General features: G+C 39.2%; 1 protein-coding gene across 1 annotated transcript in view; it reads left to right on the top strand.

Annotated features, from left to right (window-relative positions):
• The window catches only part of EYS (eyes shut homolog), a 1,820,808-nt gene that overhangs the window by 1,678,735 nt on the left and 121,219 nt on the right, over positions 1 to 20,854 (top strand). Inside the window, exon 35 of the mRNA XM_068550856.1 lies at positions 18,649 to 18,831. Coding sequence (XP_068406957.1) covers positions 18,649 to 18,831 — 183 coding nt within the window. The remainder of the gene's footprint in view (positions 1 to 18,648; positions 18,832 to 20,854) is intronic.

Here is a 20,854-nt window from a genome sequence, read left to right as displayed (position 1 = left end):
ATTGTTCATTTTATTGGCATATACTTGCTTGTAGTTATTTCTCATGATACTTCACATTTCTGCAGTGTCAGTTGCTACTTCTCCTTGTTCATTTCTAATTTTGTTTATTTGAGTCTTCTCCCTTTTTTTCTTGATGAGTCTGGTTGGTGGTTTATCAATTTTACTTATCTTCTCAAAGACCCAGCTTTTACTTTTATTGATCTTTGCTATTGTTTCCTTCATTTCTTTTTCATTTATTTCTGATCTGATCTTTATGACTTCTTTCCTTCTGCTAACTATGGGGTTTTTTTGTTCTTCTTTCTCTAGTTGCTTTAGGTATAAGGATAGGTGGTTTATTTGAGATGTTTCTTATTTCTTGAGGTAGGATTGTATTGCTATAAACTTCCCTCTTAGAACTGCTTTTGCTGCATCCCAAAGGTTTTGGCTCATTGTGTTTTCATTGTCATTTGTTTCTAGGTATTTTTTGATTTCCTCTTTGATTTCTTCCATGATCTCTTGGTTATTTAGTAGCATATTGTTTAGCCTCCATTTGTTTGTATTTTTTACAGATTTTTTCCTCTAATTGATATCAGTTCTCATAGCACTGTGGTCCGAAAAGATACTTGATTGATTTCAATTTTCTTAAATTTACCAAGGCTTGTTTTGTCATTCAAGATCTATTCTATCCTGGAGAATGTTCCAGGAGCACTTGAGAAGAAAGTGTATTCTGTTGTTTTTGGATGTAATGTCCTATAAATGTCAATTAAGTCTATCTGGTCTAATGTGTCTTTTAAAACTTGTCTTTCCTTTATTTTCATTTTGGATGATCTGTCCATTGGTTTAAGTGAGGTGTTAAAGCCCCCTACTATGATGTGTTACTGTCGATTTCCCCTTTTATGGCTGTTAGCATTTGCCTTACGTATTGTGGTGCTCCTATGTTGGGTGCATAAATATTTACAATTGTTATATCTTCTTCTTGGATTGATCCCTTGATCATAATGTAGTGTCCTTCTTTGTCTCTTGTAATAGTCTTTATTTTAAAGTCTATTTTGTCTGATATAAGAATTGCTACTCCAGCTTTCTTTTGATTTTTTTTTTCCATACCTCACTTTCAGTCTGTATGTGTCCCTAGGTCAGAAGTGAGTCTCTTGTAGACATCATATATACAGGTCTTGTTTTTGCATCCATTCAGCCAGTCTGTGTCTTTTGGTTGGAGCATTTAATCCATTTACATTTAAGGTAATTATCAATATGTATGTTCCTATTACCATTTTGTTAATTGTTTTTGGTTTGCTATTTTAGGTCTTTTCCTTCTCTTGTGTTTCCTGCCTACAGAAGTTCCTTTAGCATTTGTTGTAAAGCTGGTTTTGTGCTGCTGAATTCTCTTAAATTTTGCTTGTCTGCAAAGGTTTTAATTTCTCTGTCGAATCTGAATGAGATCCTTGCTGGGTAGAGTAATCTTGGTTGTAATTTTTTTCCCTTTCATCACTTTAAATATGTCCTGTCACTCCCTTCTGGCTTGCAGAGTTTCTACTGAAAGATCATCTGTCAACCTTATTGGGATTCCCTTGTATGTTATTTGTTCCTTTTCCCTTACTGCTTTTGATATTTTTTGTTTGCATTTAATTTTTGATAGTTTGATTAATATGTGTCTTGTCGTGTTTCTCCTTGGATTTATCCTGTATGGGACTCTGTGCTTCCTGGACTTGATTGACTATTTCCTTTCCCATGTTAGGGAAGTTTTCAACTATAATCCCATCAAATATTTTCTGAGACCCTTTCTTTTTCTCTTCTTTATCTGGAATCCCTATAATTCGATTGTTGTGCATTTAATGTTGCCCCAGAGGTCTCTGAGACACTATTTTTTCTTCCAGGTCACTTATCCATTCTTCTACCTCAGTTATTCTGCTATTGATTCCTTCTAGAGAATTTTTAATTTCATTTATTGTGTTGTTCATCACCGTTTGTTTGCTCTTTAGTTCTTCTAGGTCCTTGTTAAACGTTTCTTGTATTTTCTTCATTCTATTTCCAAGATTTGGGATCATGTTTACTGTCATTACTCTGAATTCTTTTTCAGGTAGACTACCTAGTTCCTCTTCATTTGTTTGGTCTAGTGGGTTTTTACCTTGCTCCTTCATCTGCTGCATATTTCTCTGTTTTCTCATTTTGTTTAACTTACTGTGTTTGGGGCCTCCTTATTTTGCAGGCTGCAGGTTCAATGCTCACGTTATTTTTGGTGTCTGCCCCCAGTGGGTGAAGTTGGTTTAGTGGGTTGTGTAGGCTTCCTGGTAGAGGGGACTGCTGCCTGTGTTCTGGTGGGTGGGGCTGGATCTTTTCCTTCTAGTAGTCAGGGCTACGTCCAGTGGTGTGTTTTGGGGTGTCTGTGGACTTAGTGTGACTTTAGGCAGCCTTTCTGCTTATGGGTGGGTTGTGTTCCTGTCTTGCTAGTTGTTTGGCATGGTGCATCCAGCACTGGAGCTTTCTGGTCATTGAGTGGAGCTGTGTCTTAGCGTTGAGACAGAGATCTCTGGGAGAGCTCTCACCAATTGATATTACAAGGGTCTGTGAGGTTTCTGGTGGTCCAGTGTCCTGGACTCAGCCCTCCCACCTCAGAGACTCAGGCCCTGATACCCAGCTGGAGCACCAAAACACTGCCAGCCACACAGCTCAGAAAAAAAGGAAGAAAGAAAGAAAAAAGAATGAACAGACAGAACCCTAGGACAAATGGTAAAAGCAAACCTATACAGACAAAATCACACAAAGAAACATACACATACACACTCACAAAAAGAGAAAAAGGAGAAAAAAATACATATATTAAAAAAGAAAGAGAGCAACCACCCCAATAAACAAATCCAACAAAGAAAATAATCACTAAATACTAAACTAAGATAAACATAAAACCAGAAAAAAATTAGACACAGAAAGCAAACCCCAAGTCTACAGTTGTTCCCAAAGTCCACCGTCTGAATTTTGGGAACATTTGTTGTCTATTCAGGTATTCTTCAGATGCAGGGTTTATCAAGTTGATTGTTGGGATTTAATCTGCTGCTCCTGAGGCTGCATGGAGAAATTTCCCTTTCTCTTCTTTGTTCGCACAGCTCCTGGGCTTCAGCTTTGGATTTGGACCCGCCTCTACATGTAGGCCACCCTCAGTTGTCTGTTACCCGCCCATACAGGAGGGGGTTAAAGTAACAGCTGATTAGGACTCTCTTACTCACTCAGGCCAGGGAGAGGGAGAGATGCAGTAGTCATAATTGGAATGCCAGGTGAGCCTGCGGTGGCAGAGGCCAACAATGACGTTGTAACAGCCTGAGGCTCGTCATGTATTCTCCTGGGGAAGTTGTCCCTGGATCATGGGACCCTGGTAGTGGCACGCTGCACAGACTCCCAGGAGGGGAGGTGTGGAGAGTGGCCTGTGCTTGCACACAGGATTCTTGGTGGCTGCAGCAGCAGCGTTAGCGTTTCATGCCCATCTCTATGGTCCCAGATGATAGCCGAGGCTCATGCCCATCTCTGGAACTCGTTTAGGTGGAGCTCTGAATCCCCTCTCCTCGCACACCCCAAAACAATGGTCTCTTGTCTCTCTGGCAGGTCCAGACTTTTTCCCTGACTCCCTCCTGCCTAGCTGTGGTGCACTAACCCCCTTCAGACTGTGTTCATGCAGCCAACCCCAGTCCTCTCCCTGGGATCTGACATCCAAAGCCCGAGCCTCAGCTCCCAGCCCCCACCTGCCCTGGCGGGTGAGCAGACAAGCCTCTCAGGCTGGTGAGTGTTGGTCGGCACCGATTCTCTGTGGGGGAATCTCTCCACTTTGCCCTCTGCACCCCTGTGGCTGCACTCTTCTCCGTGGCTCCAAAGCTTCCCCCCCGCCACCCACCGTCTCTGCCAGTGAAGGGGCTTCCTAGTGTGTGGAAACTTTTCCTCCTTCACAGCTCCCTCCCAGAGGTCAAAGTCCCATCCCTATTCTTTTGTCTCTGTTTTTTCTTTTTTCTCCTGCCCTACCCAGGTACATAGGGAGTTTCTTGCCTTTTGGGAAGTCTGAGGTCTTCTGCCAGCGTTCAGTAGGTGTTCTGTAGGAGTTGTTCCACATGTAGATGTATTTTTGATGTATTTGTGGGGAGGAAGGTGATCTCCACATCTTACTCTCTACCATTTTGATGTTAGTTTCCTTTGTTACTTTGGAGTATAGAAAAGTACATTTATAGATCCATGGTTTAAAAAATAATAGATTTAAAAGCTAAAACAAAATTTTTTTTCCACTGAACTTGACTGATGACTCATTCCAACCTTGATGTTTCTTAATTTCTTAACTAAATGTCCACTGGCATAAAGAAATTCGTGTGTTAGGAAGGAGAAAAGTGTTCAAAACACATAAGTTCTGGAATATTCCATGTGTGTAATGTCTGGGAAATTTGATTTATCACAAAGATTATTGAACCCAGAATAAATTTGCACAGTTTATGTAATATGAGTTATACATATGCATGAAAATGTTATCATTCTCAAAGTTATGCCATAAACTGTAATGCAGATATTACAATGTGAATCCATATGTTTCAGGGATTATTTTTCTTGTTTTTTTAAATTAAAGTGTAGTTGATTCATAATGTTGTGTTAGTTTTAAGTGTACAGAATAGTGATTCAGTTTCAGGTTTTTTTTTTTAATCCCACATTATATTCTGTTATAGCTTATTACAAGATATTAAGTATTATCCTCTGTGCTATATAGTAAGTCCTTGTTGCCTATCTATTTTATGTATATTACTTTATGTCTGTTAATCCCATATTCCTAATTTGTCCATCCAACCCTCTCCCCTTTGGTAGCCATAAGTTTGTTTTCTATGTCTGTGAGTCTGTTTCTGTCTTGTACATAGACTGGTTTGTATTATGTTTTAGATTCCACATATACATGATACCATATAGTATTTGTCTTTCTCTGTCTGACTTATTTCACTAAGTGTAATATTGTCTAAGTCCATTCATGTTGCTGCAAATGGCAATATTTCATTCTTTTTTATGGCTGAGTAATACTCCATTATATATATATATATTACACATGACATCTCTTTATCCACTCATCTGTCAGTGGACATTTAGGTTGCTTCCATGTCTTTGTTATTATAAATAGTGCTGCTATGAACGTAGGGGTGTATTTATCTTTTCAAATTAGAGTTTTCTCTGGATATATGCCCAGGAGTAGGACTGCTGGATCATATGGTAGCTCTATTTTTACTTTGTTAAGGAACCTCCATACTGTTTTCCATGGTGGCTACACCAATATGCATTCCCACCAACAGTGTAGGAGGATTCCCTTTTCTCCACACCCTCTCCAGCATTTTTTTATTTTTTGATGATAGCCATTCTAACTGGTGTGAGGTGATAATTCACTGTGGCTTTGATTTGCATTTCCATAATAATTAGCGATGCTGAGCATATTTTCATGTGCCTTTTGGCCATTTGTATATCTTCTTTGGAGAAAAGTCTGTTCAGATCTTCTGCCCATTTTTCAATTGGGTTGTTTGGTTTTTTGTTATTGAGTTATATGGGCTGTTTGTGTATTTTGGAAATTAAGCCCTTTTCAGTCCATCATTTGCAAATATTTTCTCCCAGTCCATAGATTATCTTTTTGTTTTGTTTATGGTTTCCTTTGTTGTTCAAAACCTTATAAGTTTAATTACGTCCCATTTGTTTATTTTTGTTTTTATTTCTATTGCCTTGGGAGACTCACCTAAGAAAACATTCTTATGATGTATGTCAGAGAATGTTTTGACTATGTTCTCTTCTAGGAGTTTTATGGTGTCATGTCTTATATTTAAGTCTTTTAGCCACTTTGAGATTGTTTTTGTGTATGGTGTGAAGGAGTGTTCTAACTTCATTGATTTATATGCAGCTGTCCAGCTTTCCCAATACCATTTGCTGAAGAGACTGGTTTTTCTCCATTGTATATTCTTGCCTCCTTTGTCAAAGATTAGTTGACCATAGGTGTGTGGGTTTATTTCTGGGCTTTCTGTTCTGTTCCATTGATCCATATGTCTGTTTTTGTGCTTATCCCATGCTGTTTTTATTACTGTAGCTTTGTAGTATTGTCTGAAGTCTGAGAGGGTTATGCCTCCAGCTTTGTTCTTTTTTTTTCAGGATTATTTTGACAATTCTGGGTCTTCTATGTTTCCATATAAATTTTAGGATTATTTGTTCTAGTTCCATGAAAAATGTCATGGGTAATTTGAAAGGTGTCACATTAAATCTGTATATTGTTTTGGGCAGTAGGGCCATTTTAACAATATTAATTCTTCCAATCCAGGAGTGTGAGATATCTTTCCATTTCTTTGAATCATCTTCAATTTCTTTTATCAACATTTAATAGTTCTCGGCATATAGGTATTTCACCTCCTTGGTCAGGTTTATTCCTAAATATTTTTTAATGCAATTTTAAACGGGATTTTTTTTCTTTTTCTTTCCCTTTCTGATATTTCATTGTTAGTTTAAAGAAATGCAACAGATTTCTGTATGTTAATCTTGTATCCTGCTACCTTGCTAAATTTGTTTATCAGTTCTAACAGTTTTTTGTGTGGAGTCTTTAGGGTTTTCTGTATATATTATCATGTCATCTGCATATAATGACAATTTTACCTCTTCCCTTCCAATTTGGATAATTTTTATTTCTTTTTCTTGTCTGACTGCTGTGGCTAGGGCTCTCAATACTATGTTGAATAGAAGTGGTGAGAGTGGGCATCCTAGTCTTGTTCCAGATTTTAGCAGGAAAGCTTTCAGCTTTTCACCATTGAGTATTATGTTGGCTGTAGGTTTGTCATAAATGGCCTTTATTATGTTGAGATATGTCCCCTTTATACCAACTCTGAGAGTTTTTATCATGAATAGATGTTGAATTTTATCAAATTCTTTTTATGCATCTATTGAGATAATCATATGGGTTTTATCCTTTATTTTGTTAATGTGATGTATCACATTGACTGATTTGTGAATAGTGAACCATTCTTATATCCCAGGGATAAATCCCACTTAATAATGGTGTATGATTCTTTTTATGTATTTTTGGATTCCGTTTGCTAATGTTTTGTTGATGCTTTTTGCATTTATTCATCAGATATTGACCTGTATTTTTCTTTTTTTGTAGTTTCTTCGTCTAATTTTGGTATCAGGGTGGTGGTGACCTCATTGAATAAATTTAGAAGTGTTCCCACCTCTTCTGTCTTTTGGAATCAGCTTTCCTTTTAGAACTGCTTTTGGTACATCCCACAGATTTTGTAAAGTTGTGTTTTCATTTTCGTTTGTCTCCTTTTCTAATGTCTTCTTTGATTTCATTATTGACCCATTGTTTTTTTCATGTTGTTTAGTCTCCATATGTTTGTTCTTTTCCCATTTTTCTTCCTGTAGTTGATTTTTAGTTTCATATCACTGTGATCAGAAAAGATGCTTGATATAATTTCTATCCTCTTAAATTTATCGAGGCTCATTTTGTGACTTAGTATGTGGTCTATCCTAGAGAACGTTCCATGCACACTTGAAAATAATGTGTATTCTACTTTTTTTGGATGTAGTGTCCTGTAGATATCAATTAAATCTAACTGATCTATTGAGTCATATAGAACCTCTGTTGCCTTATTGGTTTTCTGTCTGGATGATTTGTCCATTGATGTCAATGGGGTGTTAAAATCCCCTACTATTATTGTATTATTGTCAGTTTCTCCCTCTATGTCTGTTAGTATTTGCTTTATATATTTAGGTGCTCCAACATTGGGTGTGTATATGTTAATGCATGTAATATCCCCTTTCTGTATTGATCTTTTTATCATTATATAATGTCCTTCTTTGTCTTTCTTTATGCCCTGTTTTAAAGTTTATTTTAATAGATATGAATATTGCTACCCCCACTTTCCTGTTGCTTCCATTTGCATGCAATACCTTTTTGTATCCCTTCAGTCTGTATGTGTCTTTTGCCCTGAAGTGAGTCTCTTGAATGCATCATATTTCAGGTTCTTTTTTTTTTTTTATCCTATAGGCCACCCTATGTCTTTTGATCGGAGCATTTAATCCATTGACAATTAAAGTAATTATTGATAGGTATGTATTTATTGTTGTTTTAATTTGTTTTCCAGTTGTTTTTGTAGCTCTTTGTTCATTTTTCTTTTTGATTTTCCTTTTGTGATTTGATGATTTTCTTTTGCAGTATGCTTGAGTCCCTTTCTTTTTAGCTTTTGTGAATCTATTGTATGTTTTTGATTTGTGGTTACCATGGAGTTCATGTATGTTGACCCATAACTATGTCTACTTGCTTTAAACTGACAATCATTCAAGTTCAAATATATTCTAAAATATCTACCTTTTTTACTCCCCTCCCCCACATTTTGTGATTTTGATGTCCTACTTTACATCTTTACATCTTCATATCCTTTTACTGCTCATTATCGTTATACTTGCTTTTATAATTCTTTATTGTTTTTAGTGTATGTACTGGCTTATTTAATTGATCTTCAATACTGATTTGCCTTTCCTCTGTGATTTTTTTTTCCTTTCCTATAGATTCTTGCTTTTTTTCTACTTAAAGAAGATCCTTCATTATTTCTTTTAAGGAAGGTTTAGTATTGCTGAATTCTTTTAGTTTTTGCTTGTCTGAGAAATTCTTTATCTCTCCTTTTATTCTAAATGATAATCTTGCTGGGTAGAGTATCCTAGGTTGCAGATTTTCCCTTTCAGGACTTGAAATATATCATGACTCTCCCTTCTGGCCTGCAAAGTTTCTGCAGAGAAATCAGTTGAAAGCTTATGGGGATTCCCTTGTAACTGACCCTTTGTTTTTCTCTTGCTGCCATAAGAATCCTCTCTTTATCTTTAACGTTTGCCATTTTAATTATGATGTCTTGGTGTAGGTCTGTTTGGCTTCATCTTTTTTGGGACCCTTGGCTCTTTCTGTATCTGGATATCTGTTTCCTTCTTTAGGTTTGGGAAGTTTTCAGCCTTAATTTCTTCAAATACATTTTTGATCTTCTCTCTCTCTTCTCCTTCTGGAACTCATACCATGCATAAAATTGCTTGCTTTATATTTTCCCATAGATCTTATGTTGGTTTCATTTTTTATTGTTTTTTCTGTCTGCTCTTCTGATTGGGTGGTTTCCATTATTTTATCTTCCAGATCACTTATTCATTCTTCTGTCTCATTTAATTGACTATTTATTACTTCTAGACTGCTTTCTTTTTTTTTTTTTTTTTTTTTTGAAGTATAGTTGAGTTACAATGTTGAGTTAGTTGCATGTGTACAGCAAAGTAATTCGGTTATATATAGAGAGATAGATATATAGATATATCGATATATTCTTTTTTAGATTCTTTTCCATTATAGGTTATTACAAGATGCTGAATATAGTTCCCTGTGTAGATTGCTTTTTATCTCTGAAACTGAATTATCTATTTTTGATTGATTCATCTGTATAACTTTTATTTCCTTGTCACAGTTATCTGTGTTTATATCAATAATCTTTCTTAATTCAATTAGCATTTTTATTACCACCTCTTTGAAATCTGGGTCTGTTGAACCAGTAAGGTCTGTTTCATTATATGTTCTTTTGGGGGTGGGGGGTCTCTTGCTCTTTTAATTGGGAGTAGTTCCTCTGCCTTTTTATTTTACTTAACTTTCTCTGTCTCTATGAATTTGGGAGAAACAGTTACCTATTGTGGTCTTGAAGGGGTGTTTTTATGTGGGAGCATCATTGTATAGACTGTGTGTTTCTAATAGTTTTGGTGGTAGAGCTGGTTTTGGTATGGAAACCAACTATATCTTTCCTTGGTGTGTGCTGGCTGTTATCTCCTTGATAGGGGATGTGGTTTGTGTTGGGGGATTTAAAGCCTGTGTAGGATGTGAGGCAGGGCTTCCTCTCTGCTCTGTGGCTGTTACCATCCTGTCAGGGTCAGGGTCTTTTCCCCAGCTCTTGGGGTGGAAACCCTGAGGGTCAGGTTCAATAAGGCTTCATTGCCCTTAAGTGTGTGATTGCTGAAGCAAGTGAGGTCCATGCAGTCACAGCAAACCTATGTGCCTCCCATGCAGGTGTCTGCAGTTCCACTCAGAAACAGGGAAAGCCCTGTTGTGTTCATCCCAGATCTAGTGCAAGGCTGTGGCCTGGGGGTCAGGGTGTTATTGCTGCAGGAATTGAAGTGGCTGTGCTGCCACCTGAGATCTGGGCTGCCTTGTGGCTGACTTCTCCCAGGACCTGTCTGCCCCAGATCCAGCGCTAAGCTGCCATGTGGAGTGGGTGGAGCTGGGTGCTCTTGCTGGGAGACAAACCACTGAGCACACCTGAGCACGTGGACAAGGGCCACCACTGCCCCCCCCAGGTCACATCCCCATCTGTCTCTGTGTAGTCAAACCAGGTCTTTGCCCAGATCTTGCACCAGGCTGTGGTGTGGAGTGAGCAAGACCAGGGTGTTTGCCCCTCCGGATTGGGAAATGCGACGGAGGCAACAGCTACCAGTGCCCTGACTGTTAGCACACCAGCACACACATTCCTCGCAAGTAAAGTCCCGGTTTCTGCAGCCCTTCTGTCTGTCTCAGAGGATTTCCCAGCAGGCACGGGGGCTCCTCTCCTCTGCACTGGACCCCAGGACCAGGACGCCCAGGCTGTGGCTTGACCTGCTCACTCCCAGGGCAAGGGTTGGCCATGCGGACTTTCTCTTTTTTTTCAGATCCCTCCCAGGAGCACAGGTCCCAACCCAATTCCTTCTTTCCCATCCTACTCAGTTAAGTGGAGATCTTTCTTGCAGCTTTGGTTGTATAGGAGTTCTGTCAGTTTCCAGTTAGTTTTCCATGAGAATTATTCCACGTGTAGATGCATTTTGATGTGTTTGTGGGGGAAGGGGAGCTCCACGTTCTACTCCGCCATCTTGATCCCTCCTTTTTTTTTTTTTTTTCGATATTTCATAGTACTGTAAAAATCCTACCAAAACCTGGTTTAGATTTAAAGCAGTACTTTGAGAAGCCAGAAGATGGCACTGATTTCTAAGAATTGTGCATCTAAAAAGAATGTGCTACTATGAATTCTGATCATTTATCATTTCTTTTCCTGATGGGAATTATGATGTTTACATTTTCATCAGTTTTCTTATCTCAATGTAAAATTCTCTTTGCTCTTAACTTTTCCCTAACAATTAGATGAAGAAGTGAGAAAGGTAGGAATTATACATCTACATAGAATATTGGAATGATTTAGTATGAGCAGGAATTGACAATCAACAAACTATATTTATTTCATGTTTTTACCTGTGGGTGAATTGAATATTACAGATCCATTTGAATAGACAGCTTTATTTTATTCATGAATTGAGTATATTTACCTTGGTTCAGAAAGAACAAATGTGTATGTTTTTTGTACAAGCATCTCAGAAGATTTATTTCTACTCCTTTTAAATGAAAATCACATTTTTGGGTTATATCTTTTTTATTTCTAAATGATAAACAGTGTGGACACATACTCCACAAGGAGCTCCTTCAACAACAGAAAGAGCAATAACAACAATGACCATGTACATGGTTTTATAACCTGATTGCATTTGTGCAGGATATTGAGCTAAATTTATTGCTATCTTATTAAGAAGTTAAGAACAAAAAGAAGAAAGATGTTTATACTCAAATTTACAAAAGAAACCTGGAGAGGCAAACAGTGGTCCAATATTTTTCTAAATTTACCCATCTGCTCAAGGATATATTAATTTTCCTGGCAAAATTAAATGTTTGTTTCAAGGCCTCTATGCTGCTGAACACCATGCTTGTAAAATTGGCATACTAGAGTCTTGCTAAATCAGCAGTTTCCAGAGTAAATCCATCTACCATCTGTTGCTTCATTAAAATACACAATAGAAAAGGAACAACTGAATTGGATTTTCACTAGGTCAGTGCTACCTGGTGTTCACTCTGCAGCCTATATAAAATATAGAATCCAAGTAAAAATCAACCACAATTTTTTTGTCTTTTGTATTTATATAAAAATGGAGCAATGAGTTTTATTTCAAAAAATAGATTTAGACAAGACAATCTATTCTGCAAACACTGTTCATTTTCAAGAAATCTTCCTTAACGAATTTAAGGAATTTTTTTCAAGTTTATATCGCAAAATTTTAAACAACATTGTGAGGTAATCATACAGATATTTTGTCATGTAAAAGCCAAAAATTTTTGTCAAAAACTGTCAATTGCCCTAAGAAAAATATTTAGTATTTTGGCTTACAAGTTACAAAAGACATTATTATCAAGTATTAAACAGAAAACAATGATTATAAGATAAAACTTGTAAAACTGTAGTTGTATTTATATAACTTAGTTATGAAAAACAACCAACTCATCAAGTCGGGGGCACCTGCCTTGGTTTTCAGTATCCATATACAATATATTATCTGAATTTTTGCCCACACTAAAAGAATTAAGATTCTAATGTTTTTGCAAAAATCCAGAAACATTCTTATTCTTTAGTGGCAAATGACTAGAAAAATGCAAAAAAATAATTTTTTTTGAACAAGCAATGATGAGCACTGGTGGTGTTGTAGAAATTCTATTTCCCATCTTCATCCAATAGCTCCAACTTTTCCCTCATCACTTAAGAACAGAACAGTTAAGATACTAGATAAATAATAACATCAGAAAAATCACATATGTATGTCACTATGCTTTCAACACTATGTTAAGCCCTGTATATGTATCCATTCAACCATTTGATAAATATGTATTCTGAACCCACTTGAGCCAGGCACTGTCACACATCCTGGAGTCCATGAGGGACAGGCGAACTCTCTGTCCTGAAGGAACTACAATCTAACTGGGGAGAGAGACAAGTTAAAGTAAACAAATAAATAGTATATAATGTAATTAGGGTGCAGTAAGCAAAGCAGGTTAAGGAACTAGAGAGTGCAGGGACAGGAGGAGATTGATAGTTTAATAGGTTGGTCAGGGAAAGCCCCTGTGAAGAGGGGACATTTGAGCAGAGTCTTGAAGGAAGTGAGGGAGCAAGCCATGCACCTCTGGGGGAGAACACGTTTCAGGCATCGGAAACTAGAGGAGCAGAAGCTCTGAGCATGTTTGGTTTGGAAACACAAAGAAGTTAGGATGGTTAGAGTAGAATGAGCAAAAAGAAATGGGTATATAATAAATTTGAAGAGTAGGGGCTTTAAGCTATGCTAAGGAATTTTTTTTAATTCAAGCGAAAACACTGGAGGACTTTTAATATGCAATTAATGTTAAAAAGGTTGCACTGGCTGCAATATGGAAGAGAGTCTATAAGGGTACAAGGTGGCAAAGGAGATCAGGTAAAAGCAGATACAGAAATACAGTTGTCCAAGCTATAGAGAAAAATGCACAATTGAACTTTGATGGCAGTAATGGAGGTGGTGAGAAGCAGTGGGGTTCAGGATACATTTTGAAGATGAGGTTAACAAGATTTGCCAATTGACCGGTTAAGGTGGCGGAGAGAGAAACAGTTTAAGAATGATGACTAGTTTTTGTTCTGAACAAAGACAAGGAAGACTGAGGAAGAGATATGGTTGGTAGGGATTGGGTTATAAAAACATGAGAATAAAGAGTTCTTCCTCGTATATGTCCAGTTTGAGATTCTTGTTGGATGTACAAATGTATGTCAGATATCTAGTAGGTAGCTGGATATACCAATCTGGAGCTCTGGAAACAAGGCAGAGGTGGAGACCATTACTCAGGAGTTATCAGACAGCAACGGTGGGAGGAGGAGGAGGAGTGGTTCAAGGTGGAAAGAACACCAGGAGAACCCAGGTGAAGAAGGCATTTCAAGAGAGAAGAAATAATCAACTATGTCAACTGTTTCTGAGACAGAATAAGATAGAAACAGAGAATTGAGGTTGAATTTAGAAAGATGGTGGTCATGGGTGACCTAACAGAAGTTTCAAAGGAAAGATAGAAAAGATAACCTGGCTGGAATGAAATCAAGAGTGAATGGGTGGTAAAAAGTTCAGAGAATCATACAGGGACTATTTAGAAAAGTCTTACCATAATGACGAGCAGAGAAACAGGAGCAGCTAGAGAGGAAGGTGGGGTTGAGGAAAGCGGTGTGTCAGATGCAGATATTGGAGCGTGTCTGATGTTGAAGGGGATGATTCCGTAGAAAAGAATTCGGTGTCTCCTGGGAAATAGAAAAGAGTTTCTGGAGTGATGTCTTTCACACAAGGAGGGGTGGATCCAACACCAAGGCAGAGTCGGCCTGGTAACCGGAGGGAAGGCAGAACACGTGGATCAAATGAGTGCGTGGAGGGCAGGAAGGTTAAGGTTCCATGATGAAAGGATGGATACGTCTCTGTTCTTAGAGCTTATTTTTCTCAGTGGAATAAGAAGCAAGATCATTAACTGAGAGATGAATATCAGATGTTTCAGAGGAGAAAAGAGGAGGCATAAATTAGTGACCCTAGAGACTAGGAAAAGGCAGTAAGATTGCAGGGCTGGTGCAAGAGCTTTGCCCACCTGGGACACGTGGTTAGCTCAGGTGTGTTTCCTGCATCCGCTTGCCTTTCTCACCCTTCACAAGAAGTTAGGTACTTATTATCCTCATTTTACAGATGAAGAAACTAAAACAGAGAAGTTAACTTGCCCAAGTTCACACAGGAAGTGAGGAAATCCAGAATCCAGCCTGAGCTGAGGCTCCAGCGGCCTCCCCTCCATCACCCTGCTGACAGCCTGCGTCTCACTGCAGGAAGTGAGGAACGGAAGATGGATCTGCCATCTGAGCCCAAGAGATGTCTTCTTCCCACATCCCAGGAGCTCCTCTTGCCCACTTCCGTGCACAAAACTTCAGTAATTCAGATGAAGAGGACTAACTACAGAATGCTTATAAAAGAAAAACCAAATACAGTAACATTTAAAACAATAATGGTTGGGCTTCCCTGGTGACGCAGTGGTTGAGAATCTGCCTGCCAATGCAGGGGACACGGGTTCGAGCCCTGGTCTGGGAAGATCTCACATGCCACGGAGCAACTAGGCCTGTGAGCCACAACTACTGAGCCTGTGCTCCACAACAAGAGAGGCCGCGACAGTGAGGGGCCCGCGCACCGTGATGAAGAGTGACCCCCCCCCGCTCACCGCAACTAGAGAAAGCCCTCGCACAGAAACGAAGACCCAACACACCCAAAAATAAATTAATTAATTAATTAATTTTTTTAAAAAACAATAATGGTTATTTCTCTGCCTTTACTGGGAATGAGAAAAATTTGTCTTAGTAAATTTTCTAGAAAACAGAAGTTTATACACTTTTTGCGGTAATTTTTGCTAAAATGTGTTCTGTAAGCATAATAAAACATGCTGTGCAGAGATTCTGCACCAAGCCACAGCAGAGCATGTATTATAGTAAAGATTATGACACTCTCCCTTTGTGAGGGTTTCTAGAATTTTTAACGACCCTAAGATGTTGAGATATGTTAGGTCTTTGACTGCCTGAGATGTTCCTTCACTGCTTCCACACAGTAAATAATTTATTTTTACTTCAAATCTCAGCAATCCCTTTCCTTCCTCATTCCCAATCCACTGCTGTCACTTTAATAGCACTGAAGAAAAAAAATACATAAATTCACATTTGGAAGCCATGAGGCAACTAGGATTATAAAAGAAAAAATGCATTTAGTAGCCCTAAAATATTCTCCTTGCAACCTGTTCAGTCACTTGATTTGATGAGGACTGGTGGTCCCAGAGTCTGATCTGGGAATTTGTGTAACAGAGGAACCAAATTCACTCAGCGTCGCCTGGTTAAGATCATAAAGGGCTTACTGTAAAGAACTGGAAAGAATCATTCCTGAGGATGGAAGTCCTCTTCCTCCTAGTATGGGCCCCTCCGTGTCCTCCTGCCCGATCCAGCAGGAGGACGAACGTGTGGCTGAGGACACAGGGCCCTCTGAGTGTGGACCAGACATTCTTTGACCCTTTCTGATTCTATTGCTCCCCGAAGGGGCTTCTCTTTTCACAGGCTCAAAGTTACCACAAGACAAAGGCCCTTGAGGTAAGTCACAACTAAGGGTTTAGAGAAGGCGCTTGCCTGCCGAGAGCCACATGGTTCTCCCCAGGGCTGTTCAGCAGATAGGAAGGGAACTTCCTGTGTAATTTTGTCTTCCTGGAGGCACATTTCTGAAAGTAAAAAGAAACAGGTGAAATTTACTTTAATAATACATTTTATTTATCCTGATATTTAATGAATATAGGATATTATTAATAAGATGTTTGCATTCTATTCTCCATACCAAGCCCTTCTCTACACCAAGTGCAGTCTGAGATCACAGCTGCATATGGTGTAGAGCTGTCATTGGTCAGCGTGGCTTCAGACCAAGAGACTCCAAGCACATGACAGATCCCCCCCGTGAGCATTGTTACCCTCTGCCTTCGCTGTTCAACCTGTTGCTTTTTAGTACTAGCAATGACAACACATTTCTATTATTAACTGTTCCTATCAATATCACACTGTTACCACTTTCAATGAGTCACCCACCCATTCACTTACTTGACTCAGTACAAGCTGAACTCATTGTTAGACTTCCCAATGTCCTCAAAGTCCTCATTATCATTCTTGACCAAAGGTTGCTCCTCCAGCTCCCCTTGTCTAATCCAGCTTTCACATTCCATCACTACAGTGATATTTCTAAAAGGCAACTTTGATCTTTGCTTAACTACTCAGAAATTATGAGGAAAATATCAAACCCTTCATAATTTGACCCCGTCTTAACTATCTCATTTCATTTGCTTCCACTTTCCTTTTTATACTTCATTCTAAAACTTGCAAACTCCATGGGTTCCCTGAGTATGACATGCTTTTTGGCCTCCCCATCTTAGAATAAGCCGTTCTTTCCACCTGAAATGATCTTTGCTTGTCACCTGCAGGTGAACTGCTGTCATCAGCCAAGATTCACTCTAGTTCAGTTGAGTAATTTAACTGACCACACACTAGTTCCTTGAGGGTGTGCTTTATTATCCTTGTGTCACCAATATCTAGCTCAGGGTCAGATAGTGAACTACATATGTATTTGTTGATCTAACCTAAATGTACAAAAACTTTTAGTAGACTCAGTTGTAAATTATTAACAGGAAGAAATGTTATAAAATAAAGACATTCCTATTTTTATTATTTAATTGAATTCTATTTTAACTGTTTTTAGTGCCAACATTCAAACACCATCAGTATTTTTATTTTGCTTCAATTCCAGTTAATTTTATTTAATTTCCTCAACCATCTTACCTACAGAACCACTGAAATCCCTGATGGGAAGTCTTATTATCTCTGAAACACAAACCACCAATTACTTCATTAGATAAAAAAATATATATAAACGGTGGTATGTCTCAAAATCCTAATTCAGATTCTGGGGAGTTTTAAGAAAATGTATACTTATCCTAGGACACACATCCCAAGGAATAAACTGATAAGATTTTAATAAAATATCAAAATGAAGTATTCAGCTGATTCCATACAAATCCCTACTTGAATAGTTATGTGAAACAAGCAGAAATAAAAGCTTCTGATAAATAGAATTCTTTTTCCCAGGATAGCAGAATTATTTGCTGTATAAACAATTATAACCAGACATAACAACTCTTTTGTTTTAAGCGTTAAGTACCAGAGTGAGGATATTTCTTAAGGTTTGTAAAAATTCTAGTTTTACAACTTCATGAGAGAGCCACCACCTCTTGAGAAGGGAGCATTATAAAGTAATCAAGACAAGCTCTTCTTCCCTCTATTGAGCTGTCTTGAACCAATAAAGATAGATTCTAGGAACATCCTTTAATCTGGGGATACCATTCACAGTAGTCAGGATGGGGGTCTAAATCCCCCTTCCTGTTCCCTGTTCCCCTTGGAGTGAGGAAATAAAAGCCAGTTGGGACTACTTATGAAGGAAACAGAACAATGAAAGAGAAAATGTGGATACAAGATTAGAAGCAGGATGAAAACAGAAGCTAGCTGGCAGATAGCACCCCTCAACTAAATCTTATTTGTCCACACCGGCCCTTGTACTTCTGGGTTTTACCATTTCCTGTTTCTACTAAATCTCCCTACAGTTTCAGGCCTATTGAAACCCAAGCTTTCACTATCTAACATGTGTCTGAACAAAGTAAGGAAGAGTATTTCTTTTAGACAACGATTTCACTTCAAGGAAATTTCAGGTCATTCACAATATGGTGATGGAAACTGATCCATTTCCTTCCCATCTCTTGGCATTCCTACCCCTGACCTTTGGCTCTTAGAAAAGTGAAGGGTTAGAGAAGCTCGGTTTGTTCCAAGCTGTGAGTCCCTCTGTAAGTCATATCCGGCATTTGGATGCCAAATTATGGTTACAAAGCACCTAAGCAAATACTTTGACTGCCTGTGATTTTTTCTATTTCTAAAATTAATCTCCAAAATGTAGGATTTTGCTTTTTAAGTAAATTCCTCATGTCGAAAGGATAGGTGAGTTAAAGGATTAAACACAGGATCTCAAAACACTATACTTCCTTTGGTCTGGATTTGAATTCCCTATTGAGTCTCTGAGTTGCTCAATGCTGAAGGGCACATAAGAGTAATTAATGTGATAGTAAACAGACTATGTGGCGAGATGCAGCAGCAAAACACAACCCTCCTCTTACAAGTCCATGAACAGGCTTGTTTTAACTGTTTGCTTTGGGCTTCTCCACAGCTGTTCACATCACCCAGCCCAGGCTCAGTGGGATGGATGCCTTTGGATATACCTCGTTCCTGGCTTATTCGCAGGTCCCAGACATCAGCTATGATTACGAGTTCCACTTGAAGTTTCAGCTGGCAAACAACCACTCAGCAGTGCAAGACAACTTGATATTTTTCACCGGACAGAAGGGCCATGGTAAGATTACCTGAACCCTCTAGGGCTTGCTTAGGTTTTTTTAACAATACTTGAGAGATTCCTCAGGGACTATGGCTGTGAGTGAGGCAGACAGTTGCCTGGATCAGCCTCCTCCTGTCTGCTGCTCAAGCATGTGCCTTGTCCAAGGTGTGTAGCAGCCCTTGACCCCAAAGCCCTGTTCACACCAGGCCACCTCTTATAATCAGGGAATTGTAACTCCTGCCAGCAAACGCGAAGACAGAGAAGGGGGTGAGTCACACGAGAAGTGAGCTTATCGACTGGTCCCGTCCTCTGTTTCTTTGCATTTCCACAGAGAAGGGGAGAAGGGAAATTCCCAGAAGGAACACATTTTATCATGTGTCGTGAAATGGGAATGGTTGCCCTCAAAAAAAACCATCCCAAATTAAAGGAGCAAGAATTTAAGAAAGTGCTGTAATCATGTACTCCAGTGCCCTTCAATTGGTGAGAAAGCAATTTATAAGCTAAATTTGTGTGTTAAGTAGAAACCAGTTTACACACGTGGGATCAAGGAAAAGCATGTATGTTTTACTCCCAAGTCAGCAACTAACTAGTTAAGCAATTAAGCAGCTATCTTCTCTGAGCTGGGGGTCCTCCACTGTGAAATCAAAATGTTACACCAGAAAATGACCTTTCTCATCAGTAATTCTACAGTGCTAGGGGAACTAACGAATTCTGTCCTTTTCAACTCACCCAGTGCTTGTTTCTGTATTAACACGTGTCTGAAAGAAGCCCACACCCCAAGGGAAGGGTGGTGTGCAGCCTCGCCCCACCTCTGGGAGGACGAGGGCTGCTTTATCGTGTGAGTGCTCTCCTGCCTCTGAGCACCATATGTGCTCTCCCCTCCCCACCCTTGGAGGGAGATGCCAGTCAGAGTGGTGAAGAGAGCAGGCTCTGGGCCTGAAAGGTAGGTTTGGATCTGGTCTCCACCACTTACAAACTACACGTCAAGTTACTTAGTGTCCCTGTGCCTCAGTCTCCTCTCTGTTCAAATGAGTATAATGATGGTGATTCCCCATCAGAGCTGGGAGGACGAACAGGGTTAAGACGTGGACTCAGTATCAGGGAGCACTGGACTCACAACATCATTGCTTGTGTTGTTGCAGGAAGCCTTCTCCAGCCGCCTCCACAAAAGCAGGTCTCATGCCACCCCACCCAAGTTATTCTCTACCTCAGCCTCTTGCTTACTTCCTTCAAAGCCCTTACCTCAATTTACAATTCGTTTATCTATTTTGTAGATAGTTATCTATTTATCTATTATCATTTATCTATTTTGTTTCCTATCTGCCTCTACTATGAGACTGGGATCTCTAGGCAGACAGAGACCAAGCCATCCTGTTACCGAACCAAACTCAGGTCTGCTCACCTGAGCACAGTAAAGCCAATCTACCGACACTGTGTGTGGTGAAGGAAACTACAGCGTTTATTGCAGGCGCCAAGCAAGGATTCCAGGGCAGCTCATGCTTAAAAGGCACAAACTCCCTGAAGGCTTCCAGGGAAAGGTTTTTAAAGACAGGATGAGGGAGGGGGAGTGTGGGGTGTGTGATCAGCTCGTGGACCTTCTTCTGATTGGCTGGTGGTGAGGTAACTGGGAATCAACATCATCTACCTTCTGGTTCCACTTGGGGTCTTCGTGCTTGTGGGCAGCATGCAGTCAACTTTTTCCACCTGGTGAGGGTTTCAGTATCTGCAAAACAGCTCAAAGGACATGGCTCAGAATAGTATCTACAGCCCTCGAGGAGGAACTAAAGGTCCTTGACTTTGTTTAATGGCTAAACTATTATTATTTTGTCTTACTTAACAGTTTTCCTTTCTTTCCACATTTCTCACTTCTCTGATTAAATGTATTCTTTAACTAAAGTTTTTCTACAGACAAAAGGCTGGCAGAGGACATGGGGGTGGCGGGGCTCTGCTCTGGGATGGCCCCACAGGGTCCTGCTTGATTACAATCCTTCCTGAACTTTATACACCCACACTTAGCACACTGCCTGACACATAATCAGCA

Source organism: Eschrichtius robustus, chromosome 9, assembly GCF_028021215.1.
Source record: "Eschrichtius robustus isolate mEscRob2 chromosome 9, mEscRob2.pri, whole genome shotgun sequence".
Taxonomy (NCBI): Eukaryota; Metazoa; Chordata; class Mammalia; order Artiodactyla; family Eschrichtiidae; genus Eschrichtius; species Eschrichtius robustus.
Note: the sequence above shows the minus strand (reverse complement) of the source record. Positions and strands in the feature narration are given on the sequence as shown.